The following is a 17,936-nucleotide window of genomic DNA, read 5'->3' as shown; positions in this document are numbered from 1 at the left end:
GTCTTATCCCACTAGCAATAGCCCTCCCCCATACAGACTGGGGGAGGGCTGCCAGCCTCAGGGATTGTTTGGTAAATATTTTAGGTAAAATCCCAAGAATGAGAGGTAACGAAACTGTTCTTCCCTTGTTCTCCTCTCTGCTTGAACAACCCCTCCCTACCCCCAACAACTCAACATCTGGAAATAAAGGGGAACATGAAGATAGCGGAAAGAAAGATGCAGTCTGGCCACTGTGGATGGAGAGGTAATAGGAGAGGAAGTGAAGGCTTTGCAGAGCAAAGGAACGGAACACGTCGTTCACCGGCAGAGTTGCAAAATTGGGGCTTTCTGGTGAGCGAGTTTGGTTTGGGGGAGATGGTGGGGATTAGGTGTTCCTCAGGTGTGGGTCATGTGCCACCTAGAATATGGGGTTTGGTTGGGGGTGCAGCAATGGGGGAAACAGTAGACCTGCGGGGGGCGCCATGCCGGGTCTGCATGCCCAGGGTTTGTGCGCCCAGGTCCTGTCCATCGTCACCTTGTTTCTGTCTCCTCAGTGTCGCTAGCATGAAGTCTCCAGGGCTTCTTTCAAGTCAGTCCCAGGGAGGGGAGGGTGAAGCTGGTCATTTGCATGCTGACCTTTCGGGCTCAAGGCTGTGGCTATCCGGGAACACACATCTATTGACTTCCTTCTTGCGTCCTGTACCCCTCTTGACTGCCCCTTCCTCGCTCCTGCAGTGGGGTGGCTGAGCAGGCAGAGCAAGAGGTGCTAGGAGGGAACCATGCTGGGTGAAGCCACGCACTGCCTCGTGCCCGGGCTGGATGCAGGCCGGCCTGGCAGTGACGGTAAGAAGGGTCTTCAGGAGCCGGGTGGTGGTTCATGCCATAGTTCCAGCACTTGGGAAGTGGAGGCAAGGAAGATTGTGAGTTTCAGACTAATGTGGGCTACTCTACAAGTCTCAAAACAACAAATGCAGCAGGGAACCAGGCATCGGACTCATGCCTGTAATCCTAGCTACTTAGGAGGCGGAGATCTGAGCATCACGGTTCTAAGCCAGCCCGTGCAGGAAAGTCATGAGACTCTTATTTCCAATTAATTACCAAAAAAGCCACAAGTGGATGTGCAAGTGTGGCTCCAGTGGTAAAGGGATGGGAACAGAGACAAGTAGTGGTGTTTAGAACTACCCTACTTTTGGGCAGAGCACAGAAGTACACTTCATTCATTCACTCACTCACTCAACACCACAATTCTAACCACCCATCTATTCTTGTGCTGGACCTTGTGATGCTGAGGAGCTGATTCGGGCTCTGAAGTTGAAGGGCAGATTCCTCTTCTTCACCTCCCAGGCTCCTAATCTCAAGGAAAGTGGTCATGGCTGTCACAGTGATTCAGCCGTGTGCCAGGCATGGGCGATCTCTTGTGCTGCTGCAGACCGGGCAGGGGCTCGTAGTCCCTGTCACGTTTGTAGATAAAGCAGTAGGAAGCCTAGAGAGGCCTAGAGGACATGGAGGTTTCAGCCTCTGTTTTGTATGTCTCTCTTTGTGGGATTGTCCACCATGAGCACTCTGTCTACGGGGCCTGGACTTGTCACTAAGCGCAGCCAGCACTTGTGCAGAGACTCTAGTAGAGATGAGATTCCGTCTTCCAGCTGGCTAAGCACTGCTGTTCACACGCAGTCCCTCATTGTACTTTTCCCTGTCTGATGACCTTTGTCTCTACTGTCTCCTCTACTACCAGGACGGGCAGAGCACTGCAGAAGTTGATAGAGCAATTTTTTTTTTTACTCCAGTGGTGGTAGTGTGTGGTGATTCCAGAGGAACAGAAAGAGAGAGAGAGGTGTGCTAGAGATCTGGTCACGTCTGCACAGTGGTACCCAATGCAGTGCCTGACTCATGTAGGCACTTGAACATTTTTGTTGACTCTCAGAGGACATTTAGTGGTCCAGGTGGGGTGACACATGTCTCAATCTCAGCCTTCAGAAGGCTGGGGAGGGACGATTGAGTGTGAGACCAGGATGAGGTAGATAGCAAGATCTTGTCTCTAAAAAACCACTGGCAGGGGATGTAGCTGATGGGTGGGACACCTGGCCCAGCAAGCTTTTGGATTCTATACATAGCAACACACACACACACACACACACACACACACACACACACACACACACACACACACACGGCTGGGGCACAGCTCAGCAGTAGAGCACTGCCTAGCCGTGCAAAGCCCTGAGTTCAACCTCAGCACCACATGACTGCATGCATACATGACTGCATGCATACATGACTGCATGCATACATGACTGCATGCATACATGACTGCATGCATACATGACTGCATGCATACACTGGGACAGCAGATGTTCTGACTAGGGATGAAAGCTGGAGCCTGAGCTGGAAACCTTTATGGGGCCGGTGGAGAAGAAGATGATGTATCTAGTTGTCCTCCAGGAGTGGGTTTTCCACTTGCTTGTGAGACTGTGTGAGTGGGAGCAGGGAGCGGGGCGCAAACTTCTCACTTTTTACAATGCTATCTCGTTGAGTCTTGATGATTTCGTTTTCTTAGGGAAAGCATCTTTGTTCTATTACCAACTTGTGCTGCACCACTGAGTCTTGCCACCAGCCCCTATTTGTCCCGTGGCCACACAACTAGTAGTAGGTGATTGAGCCAGGGTGGAAGCGTAGGACCATGTGGCAGCAAGGGCCCTTCGCTTTGCCAGGGAGCCTCCAGCCATCTCCAGAAGAGCCAGGCCTGTGCTGGGCTTACTTGGAAAAATGGCTATTCCCCAAACTGGGGTGGGAAGGCCTGAGGACGCTGGACAAGCAGTACCTTTCCCACTGCACCCTCATCCGGGGGGAGGAGTAATGGAGATGGGGTGGTCACTTCTGCAGCAGCCACTGGCGGAGCCTCCAGTTCTACCTGGAGAGAGCATCAGCTCCTCTGGGAGGAAGCTCAGCCCCCACGCCATGGTCATCACCAGATCAAATATGTGTGGGCTTCTGAGCAACCCGGGAGAAGCCGGGGTTCCTCCAGTCGCCTGTAAGCTTGGTGAACTCATGAGAGCAGTCTACAGAACTCTAGAAATGGCGTTCTTTGCACACACTGGCTTATCATAGAGGATATGATAAATAAAAAGAGGAAGGATGCGGGGCCGGGCTTCCATGCCCTCGCTGGACGCTTGTGCAGTTATTGGGGAGTGCCCCAGGCCTGTCCGTTGGAGGTTCAGTGAGGATTCCTTGGCCTTTGCTGGTGGATTTAACCTTCAATGCTGTCCTCCCCTCCCCAGAGGTTGGAGGGGTGGGGCTGATAGCCCGACTCTTAATCCTGTTTTGATTTTTCAACTGCCTTGGGCTTTCTCAAGACTAGAGCTCTACCACTTGAGCCACAGCACCGCTTCTGACTTTTTCTAGGTATGTGGTACTAAAGGAATTGAACCTGGGTCTTTATACATGCTAGGCAAGCATTCTACACTGGGCCAAACTCCTAGCCAGCACCAGATTCTTTAATTGTACGTTATTTACTAATCCCCAAAATAGATAGTAGAGTCTTCCCAGAAAGTTCATGGAGCCAGATTACAGTGGCTCATGCATGTAATCCTAACTACTCAGAAGGCTGAGATCTGAGAATTCTGGTTCAAAGCCAGCCTAGGCTCAAAAGTCCTTTATCTCCATTAACCACCAGGAAAACTGAAAGTAGCACTATGGCTCAAGTGGTAGATCAGTAGCTTTGAGCTAAAGAGCTCAGGGACAGTGCCCTGGGCCAGAGTTCAAGCCCCCTGACTGACCAAAAAGGAAGGTCCTAATTGCCTTAGGTTTTTTTTTTTTTTTTGACCAGTATATCCTTGGCTACAACTCAGTCAGAAACTCCTAGCATCTGAGGTGGTGTAGCCTGTGTCCAGTTGGTATTTGGATTGAAGCCTATTGCCTGTGGCCGAGGGAGCCTGGCTGGGGCATCCCCCAGCAGGTGAAATGATGGGCTCGAGCATCGGTGAGGCTTGGGATGGTCTAGCTCCTGGGCCCTCCCTAGGCTTCATAGGAGTCTTCTGAGGATGGCGCTGGGAAATGGAGAGCCCTGCAACCAAGGGAGCACTGCCCTGCCTGGTCAGTACTCAGGACTGACCCTGGTGGGACCAACTCCAACTGTACAGTTTTGTGCTGGCCCTGGCCTGTGGGAAACACTTCTGTTGGGGTGCAGAAGCACCTCCAGAGAACAGCTGCATCTTCAGGTTGTTCTCTCTTTTGACTCTTGACTCTTCCTTCCCTGGACTGGGGACCAGACTCGGGTGCCTCAGGTGGAGGGTGGTGGCCATTATGGTCATCAGGGTGGAAGCTTGGGGCACAGTGTCAGGAGCATTGATGGTGGATTGACTACCTTTTCTCTTGAGCTAGAGGGCAAGGGCTGGGGGCTTCACGGAGCTTCAGCCCAGAAGCAGCCCAGGACCTGGGAACGCTCTGCTGGCTGAGCCTGGGAGACCCCGAGGACCAGGTAACACCCGGGCCCCCTACCTATAGGTCTATAAAATCTGGAAGTGTGAGGGGACCGCCAGGAAAGCATTGTCCCAAGCCTGCAGCCAGCCCAGCTCCTAGCTCTGAATAAACAGAGATAGGATCGGGTGTAGCCAGGAAGGGTGGCAGGGTGCGGCCTGCAAGAAGAATGGCAGGATGTGGCATGGGGCACCATTCTGGGCACCCACGCCTTGGACTATTGTTTGAGGCAGTCCAAGGCCCTGAGTTCTTTGGGACATGCTTTCAGAGGAAGTGGCATTCCCTGGGGACCAGTGCCCAGCCCCACCCTTGCTGCGTGGATTTCTTTCCTGGGTCCTGCCCCTGGACATACCCAGTCAGAGTGAGCCCGCTGGGTACCCAGTGGCACTCCTCAGGGGTCTTATGCCTGATCAGTGTCTTCCTGTAGCACTGGGTGTGAGTCACAATCATGCCACCATGACTGGGTTTATCTCCCTCTGCATCTAGATATTTGGGGGGAAGAGGGGGCTGCGGTTATGGAGGGAGGAGGGTTGAGAGTGAAGATTCCTTTGATTCCTATCCAGCAGGGTCTGTGTTGACTGATTAAGGAAGTGGCTGATGATTTGTTTTGGGTAGAAGGGGCTTGGTATGTCTATATGTGCACCTGCAGTAGTAGGGTGGGTGGTGGAGGTTGGATAGGATGGGGGGGGAGGTACCTGGCCTCTGCTCTGTGCCGGGGTGGGGGTGGGGGGCTGCATTCAGAGCTGTTGGCCCTCCCTGGAGGTGTCTCTCTGTGCCTTGACTCAGGCAGTGGGTGGGGGCCCACCCAAGACCTGCCAGGAACCAGACCCAAGACTGCTCATCAGAGGAGAAGATGGTCAAAGCCACCCCCTCTTAGGCAATTGCACCCCTTTCAAACCTTCGGGTGCTTAATAAGGCTCAGGAGAAGGAAGGACAGATGGCCTGAGGTGGGTTCCCAAGAGGGGAAGTGAGGGGCCGGGCAGGACCTCACTGTCCTGAAGCAGTACTGCCCCCACAAGGACTGGCTCCCCAGTCTCCACTCACCAAATGTGTGTGTTGGGCAAGGAAGAGGCAAGAGGCTGGGTACGTGGAAGTGGAGGGTGGTTTTTATATCCCCTGGCTGGGACTCCTGTGGGCACCGGGCTGGGTGGGTGGTGGGAGAAGACTGAGGAACAGTGAGGACCACATACGTCTTATAAGGAGGAGCAAAGAAATGGCGGAGTCTTTTAGTCCCTGTAGAAGAAATTTTCAAGGAGGACAGACTCCCAAAGGGATGATAAATTCAAACATAGGTGCAAAATGTTTCTTAGGATTTAAGGTAAAATCCCAAAGAAGTGGACTTGCTTCCCTCCTCGGGGGATTCTGGTCCTGCTCTGGAAGAAATTGGATCCTGGAGGGGGCAGGTGAGCAGAGTGCACCATCGATCTGAACCGATGATGATAAAATGTCCTGACACATCCATGCTGGTTTTTCGGGGGATGGGGTGCTTGAGAGTACTTTTACTGGGGCTTGAACTCAGGCCCTGAGTTCCGTCCCTTCTCCTTTTCTGCTCAGGGTTGGTGATCTACCACTTGAGCCACAGCATTCTTGGTTTTTGGAAGTTAACCAGAGATAAAAGTTACATGGACTTTCTCTGCCCTGGCTAGCTTGGAACTGAAGCAAACCATGATCTTCAGATCTCAGCCTCCAGAGTACCTAGGATTACAGGCATGAGCCACTGGTGGACACCCTCTTCCAGGCGTGTTTGCTTTTGCTGTTGGTGCTGGGGTTTGAACTTAGGGCTGCAGGCATGCCAGATAAGGGCTCTGCCACCTAGCAACATCCCACACCACACACATGCATGGCATACGTGTGTGTGTGTGTATGTGTGTGTGTGTGTTTGTATATGCGTATACATGTAATATACATGCATCATCTTAGTATTTAAGAAAAAAACCACCAGGTTTTCTGTGTGCTGGACTGTGTGACTCTTATGATTGTAGAATATTTATTGGATGTGTCCATGAGGATGTAAAGCAAGGGTCCAAGTTCATACAAGTCCCACTATTTGTTATTGGGCTTATTCCTCCTTGACTGGGACAGAAGCAAGCTCCGAGAGATTAAGTTGGCTTGCCCAAGGTAGCACAGTAATTGGTATTTAAATGGTCTGTTAGACCCAGAGCCTTTTTGCTCTATAAAGGCTAGTCACCCATCCGTCTGGGCTCTTGTGAATGAAGGTCACTGTGGTGCGGGGCTGGGGGCAAATCAGGCTCAGAGAGGTTAAGTCACTTTGTTAGCTGCACACAATCAGTTGGTATCAGACAGGAATGGTGGTGAGTTTTCCACACTGCTTCTTGGATAACCCCCAGCACCCTGGTTTTGCAGACAAAGCCTGTGGGGGCAAAGCAACCCGGCCCACACTGTGGAATCACAGATGGCGCCCTACTCCAGAGCCTGGCCAGCTGCTGGGAGCTTGGTTCCCTAAGGCCATGTGCCCTTCCCAAGTAGGCCTGTGCTCCAGGAAGCTGAGGGCTGTGAGACCCAGGGAGACCCCTGCCACTGAGCTGCGTCTCTCCTCCCCCAAATGGGCTCAGAGAGCAATTCCCGCCTCCCCCAGATGAGCTGGGAGCATGCTGGACCCCATCCTGGTAGAATTACCAGGCCGGGTACCAATCTGGGTTGCAAAGGCCCAGCCCTCCAGTCAACATGGGTGCCCACCACTAGGAGCCATCTCCTTGGGTGATGGCTGTGCTGGACACCAGGCTGAAGCATTGGAGGGCCTAGGAGTGACTGCCTGGCTCTACTGGTACTGTTGAGAACGAAGGATGGGTAGAAAAGACCACCAAGAGCCTGTGGGTGGCTCACGCCTGTAATCACCTGTAATCCTAGCCACTCAGGAGGCTGAGATCTGAGGATCAAGGTTCAAAGCCAGCCCGGGCACAAAAGGACCTGAGACTCTCCACCCCCTCCGCCAGTCCTGGGGCATGAACTCAGGGCCTGACCTCTGTCCTTGGGCTTTTTCCTCAAGGCTAGCACTCTGTCACTTAAGCCATGGCACCATTTCTGTTTTTTCCTTGTATGTAGTACCAAGGAATCGAACCTGGGTCTTCATGCATATCAGGCAAGCACTCTACCATTAGGCCAAACTCCCAGCCCAGGACCTGAGACTCTTATTTCCAATTAACCTCTAGAAAATGGGAAGTGTGTCTTGGCTCAAGGGTAGGGTGGTAGCCTTGAGCTGAAGAGCTCAGGGACAGCACCCAGGCCCATGACCCACAAAAAAAAAAAAAAGAAAGAAAGAAAGAAAGAAAGAAAGAAAGAAAGAAAGAAAGAAAGAAAAAAAGAAAAGACCACCAAGGCCCAAAGGCAGAAGATAGTTTCTGTCTTGTGTCATGGTGCCCAACAGAAATATGCTGCTGCCCAAGTGCGTAATTTAAGTCTAGTACTAGTGCCCTAAAGATGGTGGCTGAAGATAGAGTGCCAGTGGGAGAGTGCTTGCCTAGCTTGTGTGAGGCCTTGGGTACCACCCCTAGTGCCACCAAAAATAAAAAATATAAAAAAACATATAGTCTCTCTAGAAACAAGCAAAATGAATTTTTAATATGCTTATCTAACCCAGTTCAGCCCAAATGAAAATGTTTTTGGTGCCAGTTTTAGAGTTTGAACTAGGACCTACGCACTGTCCCTGAGTTTTCCTTTGCTCAAGGCTAGCATGCTACCACCTGAGCCACAGCTCCATTTCCAGCTTTTTTTTTTGGTAGTTTATTGGAGATAAGCATGTCATGGACTTTACTACCCAGGTTGACTTTTTGAACTGTGACAGATCTCAGCTTCCTGAGGAGCTGGGATTCCTGCCAACAGCGCCTGGTCAAATTTCAGGTTTTGTATGTGTGTCCATTACGGGCGCTTAGACTCTGGGTCTGTACATTGCCCCTTCACTTTATTTTTGCGTAAGACTGATGCCCTACTACTTGAGCCACAGCTCTGCTTGTGGCATTTTTATTTTTCTTTCTTTCTTTTTTTTTTTTTGCCAGTCCTGGGCTGTGAGCTCAGGGCCTGAGCACTGTCCTTAGGCTTTCTCAAGGCTAGAACTCTACCACTTGAGCCTCAGCACCACTTTCTATGTATGTGGTACTGAGGAATTGAACCTGGGTCTTCATGCATGCTAGGCAAGTACTCTACCACCAGGTCAAACTCCCGGCCCCAGCTTGTGGCGTTTTGCTGGTTAATTGGAGATGAGTCTCATGGACTTTTCTGCCCAGACTGGCTTTGAATCCTCAGATCTCTGCCTCCTAAGTAGCTAGGATTCGAATGAAAATTTGCAAACAACTATGAAGGATTTGGTTGTTCTGCCCTGTATACTAAGCCCTCAGTACCTTTGTGTGTTTGACAGTGCTATTTCTCCTGGGACTGCCTTCATTCCAAGTACTCAGCACCCACATGGCGGCCCCTTGGGCAGTGGGGTTGACCACCACTGTCAGCACCTTTCACCTAACTGTACTCCCAGTCCTAACGGGGTCTCTGGGCTGCTGGGAAGGGGGGGGGGCTTTTTGACAGGAGCTGGGCAGAATGAAGAAGCAAAGCCTTTAGGCGTCGTGTCTCTGGATGGAGGCAGTGACCTGGTGGCCTGCCAGTGGCCGAGGTGGGTGTGGGTCGCGGTGGCTGGGAGCCGCCGGGATCAGAAGCCCACAGGCCGTCATTGTGCGCCTGTCACACTTCCTTTGGCTTTATTGCTTTTGTCCAACACCCTATTGTCTGGTTTCCTTTTGTCCCCCTTTCAGTGCCCTGCCTTTTATTTTCCTGCCAGCCTGGTTGTTTTCATTTCTTTTGTCTGAAGTTCCTGAGAGGAAGGTTTTATTTTCAGCGGTTTGATTAATTCACAGCTTGAGCCCGGGGTTTGTTTGTTATGTAATTGCTGCCCTCAGCTCCAGGATAACACCCTTCCCTCCCCACCCCCACCCCGCCCCCCTGCGGGGTTGCTCCCAGCCCCTCCCTCGCAGCTCTGGATTGGCTGGCTTTCTGGACCTCCTCCAGGTGCTCCCCCCATGTGGGGGTGGAGGGGGGCGGGTACTGCCAGGGCAAAGCTGGGCTGGGGTCCCTTCACGTAGGTAAAGGCTAAAAGACTGACCTTGTTCAGGTCAGATATTGCCTCTGTCCTCTCCTCCTGCAGCGCTGGATCCAGTGTAGAACCCCAGGACATCCTGAACTGGGAAATGGAGTGGACAAGACTGCTGGGTCAGATTTATAGTAGCCGATCATCTTAGATTTGGTGGGGGGGCTGGGCACTGTCCTCGAGATTTTTTTTTGTGCAAGACTAGTTATCTACTACTTATAGCCATAGCACATTTCCAGTTCTCTTGTGTTTACTTGGAGATAAGAGTTTCATGGACTTTTTCATCCTGGACTGGCTTTGAGCTGTGATCCTCAGACCTCAGCCTCTGATGCCCTGATCAGTTATAATCTCTTTTAGTTACTGTCTTGAAAATACCCTATGTGGCCAAGCACTGGTGGCTCACCCCAGTAATCTTAGCTGCTCTGGAGGTTGACATCTGAGAATCATGATTTGAAGCTCTTCAGGAAACTGAGATCTGATGATCCTGGTTCAAAGCCAGCCCAGGCAGGAAAGTCCCGGAGACTCTTACCTTTATCTCCAAAGAGATAAATTGCAAAAATAAACAACCAAAACAACCAAAACACTGAAATGGAGCTGTAGCTTAAATTATTGAGCACTAGCCTTGAGCACAAAGAAGCTCAGGGACAGTGCCCAGCCCTGAGTTCAAGTCCCATGAGTAACACCAAAACCAACAAACAAACAAACCCTTGTCTTGACTAGTTCGGATGGTTGGGAGTGTAGGTGACTAAGGCAAACTGGCCCGTGTATTCGGAGTTCCTGCTGCTCAATTCCAGCCATGTTTGTCATTGTGCTGAAAGTTCAAATTCATATTTTTTATGTACTATGTCTTGGAAATTTAAGTTTTGGCATCAAGTATCTATGCATACAAATACACCCATACATATAAATCTTCAGCCTGTTCGGATAAGAAATAGCCAGTTGTCCATCTTTGGTGTCCCTTGAGGAGCCCAGCAGCCCACTAGCCCCAACACTTCAGAGGCAGAGAGGGGCCTGGAGTGAGGCCCAGGGAGGGGGGGGTCTCAGGGAGAGGCTTGCCTAGTACATGGCCACAGTCCCATCCCCACTGAGGAAAATAAAAAGGCCAAGAATGGTCAAGGCATGCCCAGTCACCTCTGAGATCTATTTTTAAAAACAACAGGATCAGGCTGGAATGTGGCTGAGTGGTAGAGTGCTTTGCCTTGCATGCATGAAGTCCTGGGTTCAATTCCTGAACCCAGGAAAAGCCAGAAGTAGTGCTGTGGCTCAAGTGGTAGAATGCTAGCCTTGAACAAAAGAAACTCAGGGGTAGTGCCCAGGCCCTGAGTTCAAGCCCCAGAATTGGCAAACAACCCCCCCCGCCCACCCCCCCCACACCCTGCACTGGCCAGGAATTTGGCCTAGTGGTGCAGTGCTTGCCTAGCATGCACAAAGACGGGTTCGAGTCCTCGGTACCCCATACATAGAAAAAAGCAGAAAGTGATGCTGAGGCTCAAGTGGTAGAGCTCTAGCCTTGAGAAAGTCCAAGGACTGACAAAAAAAACAAACAATCCCCCCTAAAGAAACAAACAAACAAAAGAAAAACAACAATAGTACCAGGTCTGCAATCCTAGCACTTTGGAGGCTGAGATGGGAGGATTACAAGTTCAAAGCCAGCCTGGGCTACCTTGTTGAGACCTTGTCTCCCACAGAAAAAAAAAAGCAAACAGATGGGGAGGGGGGCAAGAAGCACAAGGGCAGAGATCCTTTTCTAACATTTCTGTGGGATCCAAACGTACGCTTCTGTTTATACAAATGCCTGTTGTGGGACGGCGCGGGGTCTGGGCAGCCGGGCACCAGGCTGGGGTGGGGGTTCTGATCCCAGCAGGCCTCGCTTCAGCTCACCCTGCCTTCCCTCCTCAGAATGTCCATGCGGAGCCCTGTCTCTGTGCAGCTGGCCCTGGATGGCGCTGGCACCATGGTGAACTGTACCGTCAAGTCTGAAGAGAGGAAGGAGCCTTGCCACGAAGCCCCCCAGGGTGTGGCCGCTGCAGCCGAGCCTCAGCCTGCAGACCCAGCCCTGGCGCCCCAGGATGCTGCTGACCCCCAAGCCCCAGCTCAGGTACTCAGTACTTTTCTTAAGAGTTCTTGGGTCAGAGTTTCCGCCTCCCCTCTGTAATGCCAGCCCAGCCTCTCTGCAGCCTGTACGGGTCTTGCCAGGAAACAGGTGTATCAGAAAGTTGGCCTGGGGGATAAGAGAAGATAGGGTACTAGTGAGCAGGGGAGAGGCTGTGTGACCCAGACATTGCTCCTGAGGATTTGCTGGGGAGATCAGGTAAACTTGCTGAAAGTTTCACTTAAAAGTAATCTACTATGGCCAGGAGTGTGGCCTAGTGGTAGAGTGCTAGCACTGGGTTTGATTCCTTGGTACCACCTACACAGAAAAAGCCAGAAGTGGCACTGTGGCTAAAGTGGCAGAGCAAAACTATGTCCCAGGACAGTGCCCAGGCCCTGATGGAAAAAAAAGTAATTACCAGATAAGCATGGTGAATCACACCCATAATTCTAGCAACTCAGCTGAGATCTGAGGATCACAGTTCAAAGCCAACCTGGGCAAGAAAGTCTATGAAACCTATCTCCAGTAAACTACGCAGAAAAGCCAGAAGTGGTGCTGTGGCTCAAGTGGTAGAGCTCTTGCCTTGAGCAAAAGAAACTCAGAGACAGTACCCAGGCCCTGAGTGAAGCCTCAGGACTGGCACATACACACATGCAATGCAGACCCACAATGTGTATGCCCAGTGTTGGCAGCTTAACCTATAATCCTAGCTACACAGGAAGCTGAGACGTGAGCATTGCAGTTCAAAGCAAACCCCAGCAGAAAATGACAATGAAATTCTATCTCTAATAGAGAAAAATGCTAGGCCGGGAGTTTGGCCTAGTGGTAGAGTGCTTGCCTAGCATGCACAAAGACCCGGGTACGATTCCTTGGGCCCTGAGCCCAAGCCCAGGACTGGCAAAAAAAAAAAAAAAAAAAAAAAAAAATAGAGAAAAATGCTGAACGGGAGGCATGGCTCAAGGGATAGAATAGCAATTGTGAGCAAAAAATTAAGAGGCTCTGAGTTCAAGTACACACACACAGTTATAGAACTCATCACACTAAAATGAGGGAACTTTGCTGCTAATAAAGATTCTTGAAGTTCTCACACTTTTGGTGATTCCATGTAGGAGATGCGTAAGGGGATAGATAAATAGATGAAGGCTAAAGCCAAGAGTGACGATGAGAGTTGGGGCTTTGGGTAGAGGAGTTAGTGGGAGGCGTGCATCATGGAGGACTTCTCAGAGGAGTCAGGCCTCAGGGACATGGATGAAGAAGGGAATCAGGGGACATTTCTTAGGGTCTGCAGTGACAGCCACATGGCCTGACCCTGACGGGCCTCATCCACGTCCTCACGCGCCTGACCAGCAATCGCTGAGAGCATTAGTACCTCCGTTTTCAGAAGAGGGAGGAAATTGGGACTCAGATGGGATCAAATCCCTTGTGAGTCACCGAGCCAGCATTGAACCCCAGGTGCCTTGTCTTTTCACTGCATCTGGTGAAGTGTGAGCAGGGGCTTGGAAGATAGGGACGAAGGGCCCTTCTGGGCCCAGGGCAAGTGTGCCTGGGCTGCTCCGCTCTCCCTGCCCTCTGTACCCCATCTCTTGGGTGGTAAGTAAGAATGCACTGTATCCTGCAGGACTGCAGCTCTCCTGAGAGCAACAGGTCCCCAGAGCCCAAGATACCAGCAGACTCCAAGGCTGCTTCTGGAAGCCAGGAGAAGCTGGACTTCAACCGCAACCTACAGGAAGGTGAGAGGCGTGCTCCAGGTCGGGGTGGGGGAGGAGGCTGGCGCCGCTGGCCGCCCCTCACCCGCTGTGTCTTGCAGTGGTGCCGGCCATTGAGAAGCTGCTGTGCAGTGATTGGAAGGAGAAATTTCTGGGAAGGAGCTCTGTGGAAACCAAAGATGTCAAAGGTGAGGAGTGGGGGGTTGGGAGGGGTGGACAGGGGTGTCTGAGCCTCTCTCCTTTCTGGCCTAGCCTGCTAGTGCAGTCTAGGTATGTAGGGCAGTAAGGCAGTATTGTGTGTGTGTGTGTGTGTGTGTGTGTGTGTGTGTGTGTGTGTGTGTGTGTGTGTGTGTACGCGCATGCGCACACACACGCACGCGTGCATACACGCATGCGCATCCATGTTGGTTCTAGAGCTTGAACTCGAGGCTTTGGTGCTATCTCCTTGCTTTTTCACTCAAGGTTGATGCTGCCACTTGAGCTATAGCTCCACTTGCCAATTTTTGGTGGTTAATTGGAGATTGGAATCAAATGGCCTGCCTGGGTTGACTTTGAACCTCCGTCCTCAGGTTTCAGCCTCTTGAGTAGCTAGGATTTCAGGCGTTGAGAGCCACTGGCGCCTGGCAATGTTGAGTTCTTGGTACCCTCATTCCTGCCCTGTGGGATGATGCACCAGGGATAGGGAGCCAGGAACCTGTTTTCCAAAGACACTCTGAGTGATTCTGGTACAAATGGCCTTACTGCCTAGCATTTAGGAATGAAAGGCTAATCCCAGGGCCGGAGTGTGGCCTAGTGGTAGAGTGCGTGCCTAGTATGCATGAAGACCTGCAGTACCACTTACATAAAAAAGCCAGAAGTGGTCTGTGGCTTAAGTGGTAGAGCTCTAGCCCTCAGAAAGCCCAAGGACAATGCTCAGGCCCCAAGTTTAATGCCCCCCTCAGCGGGGGAGGGGGCAATAATAAAAGGGCTCAGACAGCAAAATTGGAAGGCAGGGGGAAACTAACATTTATTGGCTGAGGACCATGTTGAGATGCTGGACAAAGATCTCTCTATGATAACCTGTTCAGCTTCATGGTAATCCTGGGCCCCTTTACAGATTAACAGTCCACCATTGCAGACCTGCGGCCAGATAGGATCGTGGGCATAGGAGAGGGATGGGTGGGTAGAAGCAGGTGAGCTGACTGAAACTCTTTCATGGTGCTGTCTCACTGGGGAGCAGGGACTCAAGAGAGCCTGGCGGAGAAGGAGCTGCAGCTTCTCGTCATGATCCACCAGCTGTCCACTCTGCGGGACCAGCTCCTCACGGCCCACTCGGAGCAAAAGAACATGGCCGCTATGCTCTTTGAGAAGCAGCAGCAGCAGATGGAGCTGGCCCGGCAGCAGCAGGAACAGGTGCCAGTCCAGGCTGTTGGGTCCTCACCTCTGGCGATTGGAATCCTTGGCACGGATTCACTGTGTCTGTGCAGCCTTCCTCCATCACAGGCCCCCTGGGGGAAGGATGTCCACAAAAGATGGAGCTCTGGGGCCCAGTGTCCTGCTCCCCACTCCCGAGCCTCAGCTCCCCAGGGGTGCAGAGGTGGGGTGGGGGTTAGGCGGAGTGGGCTCTGGGGAGAAAGGCCCAGGCTCGTGTCATGACCACGCCTTGCCACTTGTCCCTCTTCAGATTGCTAAGCAGCAGCAGCAGCTGATCCAGCAGCAGCATAAGATCAACCTCCTCCAGCAGCAGATACAGGTGACAGTGGGGAGCTGGGCTGTGGGCTGTGGGGCAGGGGCTGGGAACCGGGCTGCAGATCCAGCAGGAGCCCTCTGGCCACACCCTAGGAAGGGCCCCAGAATGTTGCCTTCCCAGCTGAGACTCAAGGACACAGAGATAGGGGCTCGAGGAGGGGTCTGGAGTTAAGTGGGTCTTCAGTGCCTCTCCTCCATGCGTCCACCCTCTGTGTCCCCAGTGACCATAGCTGCAGAGCGCTTTAGGGGCTCCCCGCCCCCTGGGACTCACACTAGGTTTTCTTGATTTCAGCAGGTCAACATGCCTTATGTCATGATCCCAGCCTTCCCCCCAAGCCACCAGCCTCTGCCTGTCACCCCCGAATCCCAGTTGGCTTTGCCCATTCAGCCTATCCCCTGCAAACCAGGTGAGTGTAGGGAAGGGTCACCACCAAGCCTGGCTTCTCCTGAGGTCAGGGAGTGGTGGTAGTGGGGGCTGAATTCAGGGTCTCGTCATACTTGATGGGTAGACACTCTGACTTGAGCCACATCTCCAGCCCCTTTTTGCGTTGATTAGGTTTAAGGCAGGCTCTGGCCAGCCTGGACTGTGATCCTCCTTTTTGTGCTTTCCCACGATGCTAGCCATGACCAGCACACACCACCCTGCTCCCCTGTACATTGGTTGGAATGAACATCCCTGAACTTCATTTGCTGACCTCAGACGTCTTCCAGTCTCTGCCTCCCCAGCGCTACATGGCTTCAGCCCCTGTGCCTAGCTGCTGTTTTCAATTATTTTTTTTTCCAGCTCTATTCTGTGTATGAATCCCTGTCTGATGAATAGCTAGTAAGACTTTCTCCTGTGCTGTCCCTGACGTCTTGTACTCAAGGCTAGCACTTGGGTCACGGCTCCACTTCTGGCTATTTTCATGGTTAATTGGAGAATTGAGTCTCCTGCCTGGCCTGGGCTGGCTTTGAACCATGATCCTTAGATACCAGACTCCTGAGTAGTTAAGATGATATGTGTGAGCCCTGGGTACCTGGCAAGCATTTATTAGTTCTTACTCCTACTGAGCTGTTGGGGTCCTATTTAGAAAGTCATTGCCTACTCCTGTGTGTGCATTCAAGTGTTTTCATGTAGTCGTTTCTATTTCAATTTCTTACATCAAGGTTTTTCATGCTGGTGAGAGACAGTGATCTTGTTTCTGCCTTCCCCATGCGGATAGTCCGTTTTCCCAGTGCCATTTGGTGAAGAGGCATCTTCAGCAGAGTTTGGCCATAGAGTTCTAGCTGTGCAGCCATGTTTGTAGGTCTTCTGTCCACTCTCTGCGTTTTTATGCCAGTTCATGTTGTTTTTGTTCTTGTGGCTCTGTAGTATAATTTGAAGTCAAATTCCTCCAGCTTTGCTCTTTTTACTCTAGATTGCTTTGCTTCTCACTCTGTTATACTTCCATATGATATTTATTTATGTGTTAATTTATTTATTTCAGTGGTAGGGCTTGCACTCAGGGCCTAGGTGCTATCCCTGAGCTTACTCTGCCACTCTGATCCACAGCCCCACTTCTTGTATTTTATTTTGGTGGTGAATTGGAGATAATGGTCTCACAAACTTTTCGGCCCAAGCTGGCTTCAACTGTGATCTTCAGATCTCAGCTTTCTGAGCTATGATTACAGAAGTAAGCCTCTAGTGCCTGCTTCCCTATGAATTTTAAGATTTCCTTTCCTTTCTTCTTTCTTTCTTTCTTTCTTTCTTTCTTTCTTTCTTTCTTTCTTTCTTTCTTTCTTTTGCCAGTCCTGGGGCTTGAACTCAGGGCTTGAGCAGCTCTACCACTTGAGCCTCAGCACCACTTCCGGCTTTTTTCTATGTATGTGGTACCGAGGAATCGAACCCGGGTCTTTGTGCATGCTAGGCAAGCACTTTAACCACTAGGCCAAATTCCCGGCCCTTCTTTTTTTTTTTTTTTTTTTTTGGTGGGTCATGAGGCTTGAACTCTGGGCCTGGACATTGTCCCTGAGCTCTTCAGCTCAAGGCTACCACCTTACCCTTGAGTCAAGCCCCACTTCTCCTTTTCTAGAGGTTAATGGGAGATAAGAGTCTCAGGTCCTTTTTGTGCCGGGCTGGTTTTGAACCTTGATCCTCAGATCTCAGCCACCTGAGTAGCTAGGATTATAGATGTGAGCCATTGCGCCCAGCTACTTCTGGCTTTTTGTATGTGTATGGTACCGAGGAATGGAACCCAGGTCTTTGTACTCTACCACTAGGCCAAACTCCTGGCCCTCTTTCCTTCTTTCTTTTGCCAGTTCTGGGGCTTAACTTAACCTCAGGGCATGAGCACTGTCTCTGAATTTCTTTGTGTTCAAGATTAGTGTTCTACCACTTGAGCCACAGCACCACTTCTGGCTTTTTCTGTGTATGTGGTACTGAGGAATCAAACCCAGGGCTTCATGTATGCTAGGCAAGCACTCTACCACTAAGCCACATTCCCAGCCCCCCCCCCCCACCCCCGTCCTCTGCCCTCCCCCCCTTCTTTCTTTCTCTTTGTTGTTGTTGTTGTTGATTGTGAGGCTTGAACTCTGCCTAGGCACTGTCCCTGAGCTCTTCAGCTCATGGCTGGTGCTCTATCACTCTGCTTCTGGTTTTCTGGTGGTCAATTGGAGGTAAGAGTCTCACAGACTTTCCTGCCTGGGCTGGCTTTGAACTGTGATCCTCAGATCTCAGCCTTCTAAGATTATAATTGTGAGCCAGTAGAACCTGGTTTTTATTTCTTAGGTCTTAATTGCTCTGGCTGAAGAATTCAAGCCCTACACTGAGTCAGAGTGGAGAGAACTGATGCACTTGTCTTGTTCCTGATTTAGATGGAACGTTTTCAGTTTGTCATTGTATTTA

At 51.2% G+C, this 17,936-nt stretch overlaps 1 protein-coding gene across 5 annotated transcripts in view; it reads left to right on the top strand.

Annotated features, from left to right (window-relative positions):
- The window catches only part of Sox13 (SRY-box transcription factor 13), a 51,247-nt gene that overhangs the window by 23,051 nt on the left and 10,260 nt on the right, over positions 1–17,936 (top strand). For 3 of the 5 annotated variants that reach the window (XM_090341373.1, XM_090341368.1, XM_090341370.1), the window contains exons 2-7: positions 11,447–11,645; positions 13,258–13,369; positions 13,447–13,533; positions 14,565–14,737; positions 15,009–15,077; positions 15,366–15,480. In XM_090341373.1, coding sequence (XP_090197499.1) covers positions 11,448–11,645; positions 13,258–13,369; positions 13,447–13,533; positions 14,565–14,737; positions 15,009–15,077; positions 15,366–15,480 — 754 coding nt within the window. In that variant the 5' untranslated portion in view covers position 11,447. The remainder of the gene's footprint in view (positions 1–11,446; positions 11,646–13,257; positions 13,370–13,446; positions 13,534–14,564; positions 14,738–15,008; positions 15,078–15,365; positions 15,481–17,936) is intronic. The other 2 variants (XM_090341369.1, XM_090341372.1) reach the window with 1 other exon arrangement.

The sequence above is a fragment of the Megascapheus bottae genome, chromosome 10 (genome assembly GCF_031878675.1).
Source record: "Megascapheus bottae isolate mThoBot1 chromosome 10, mThoBot2.hap1, whole genome shotgun sequence".
Lineage (NCBI taxonomy): Eukaryota > Metazoa > Chordata > Mammalia > Rodentia > Geomyidae > Megascapheus > Megascapheus bottae.
Note: the sequence above shows the minus strand (reverse complement) of the source record. Positions and strands in the feature narration are given on the sequence as shown.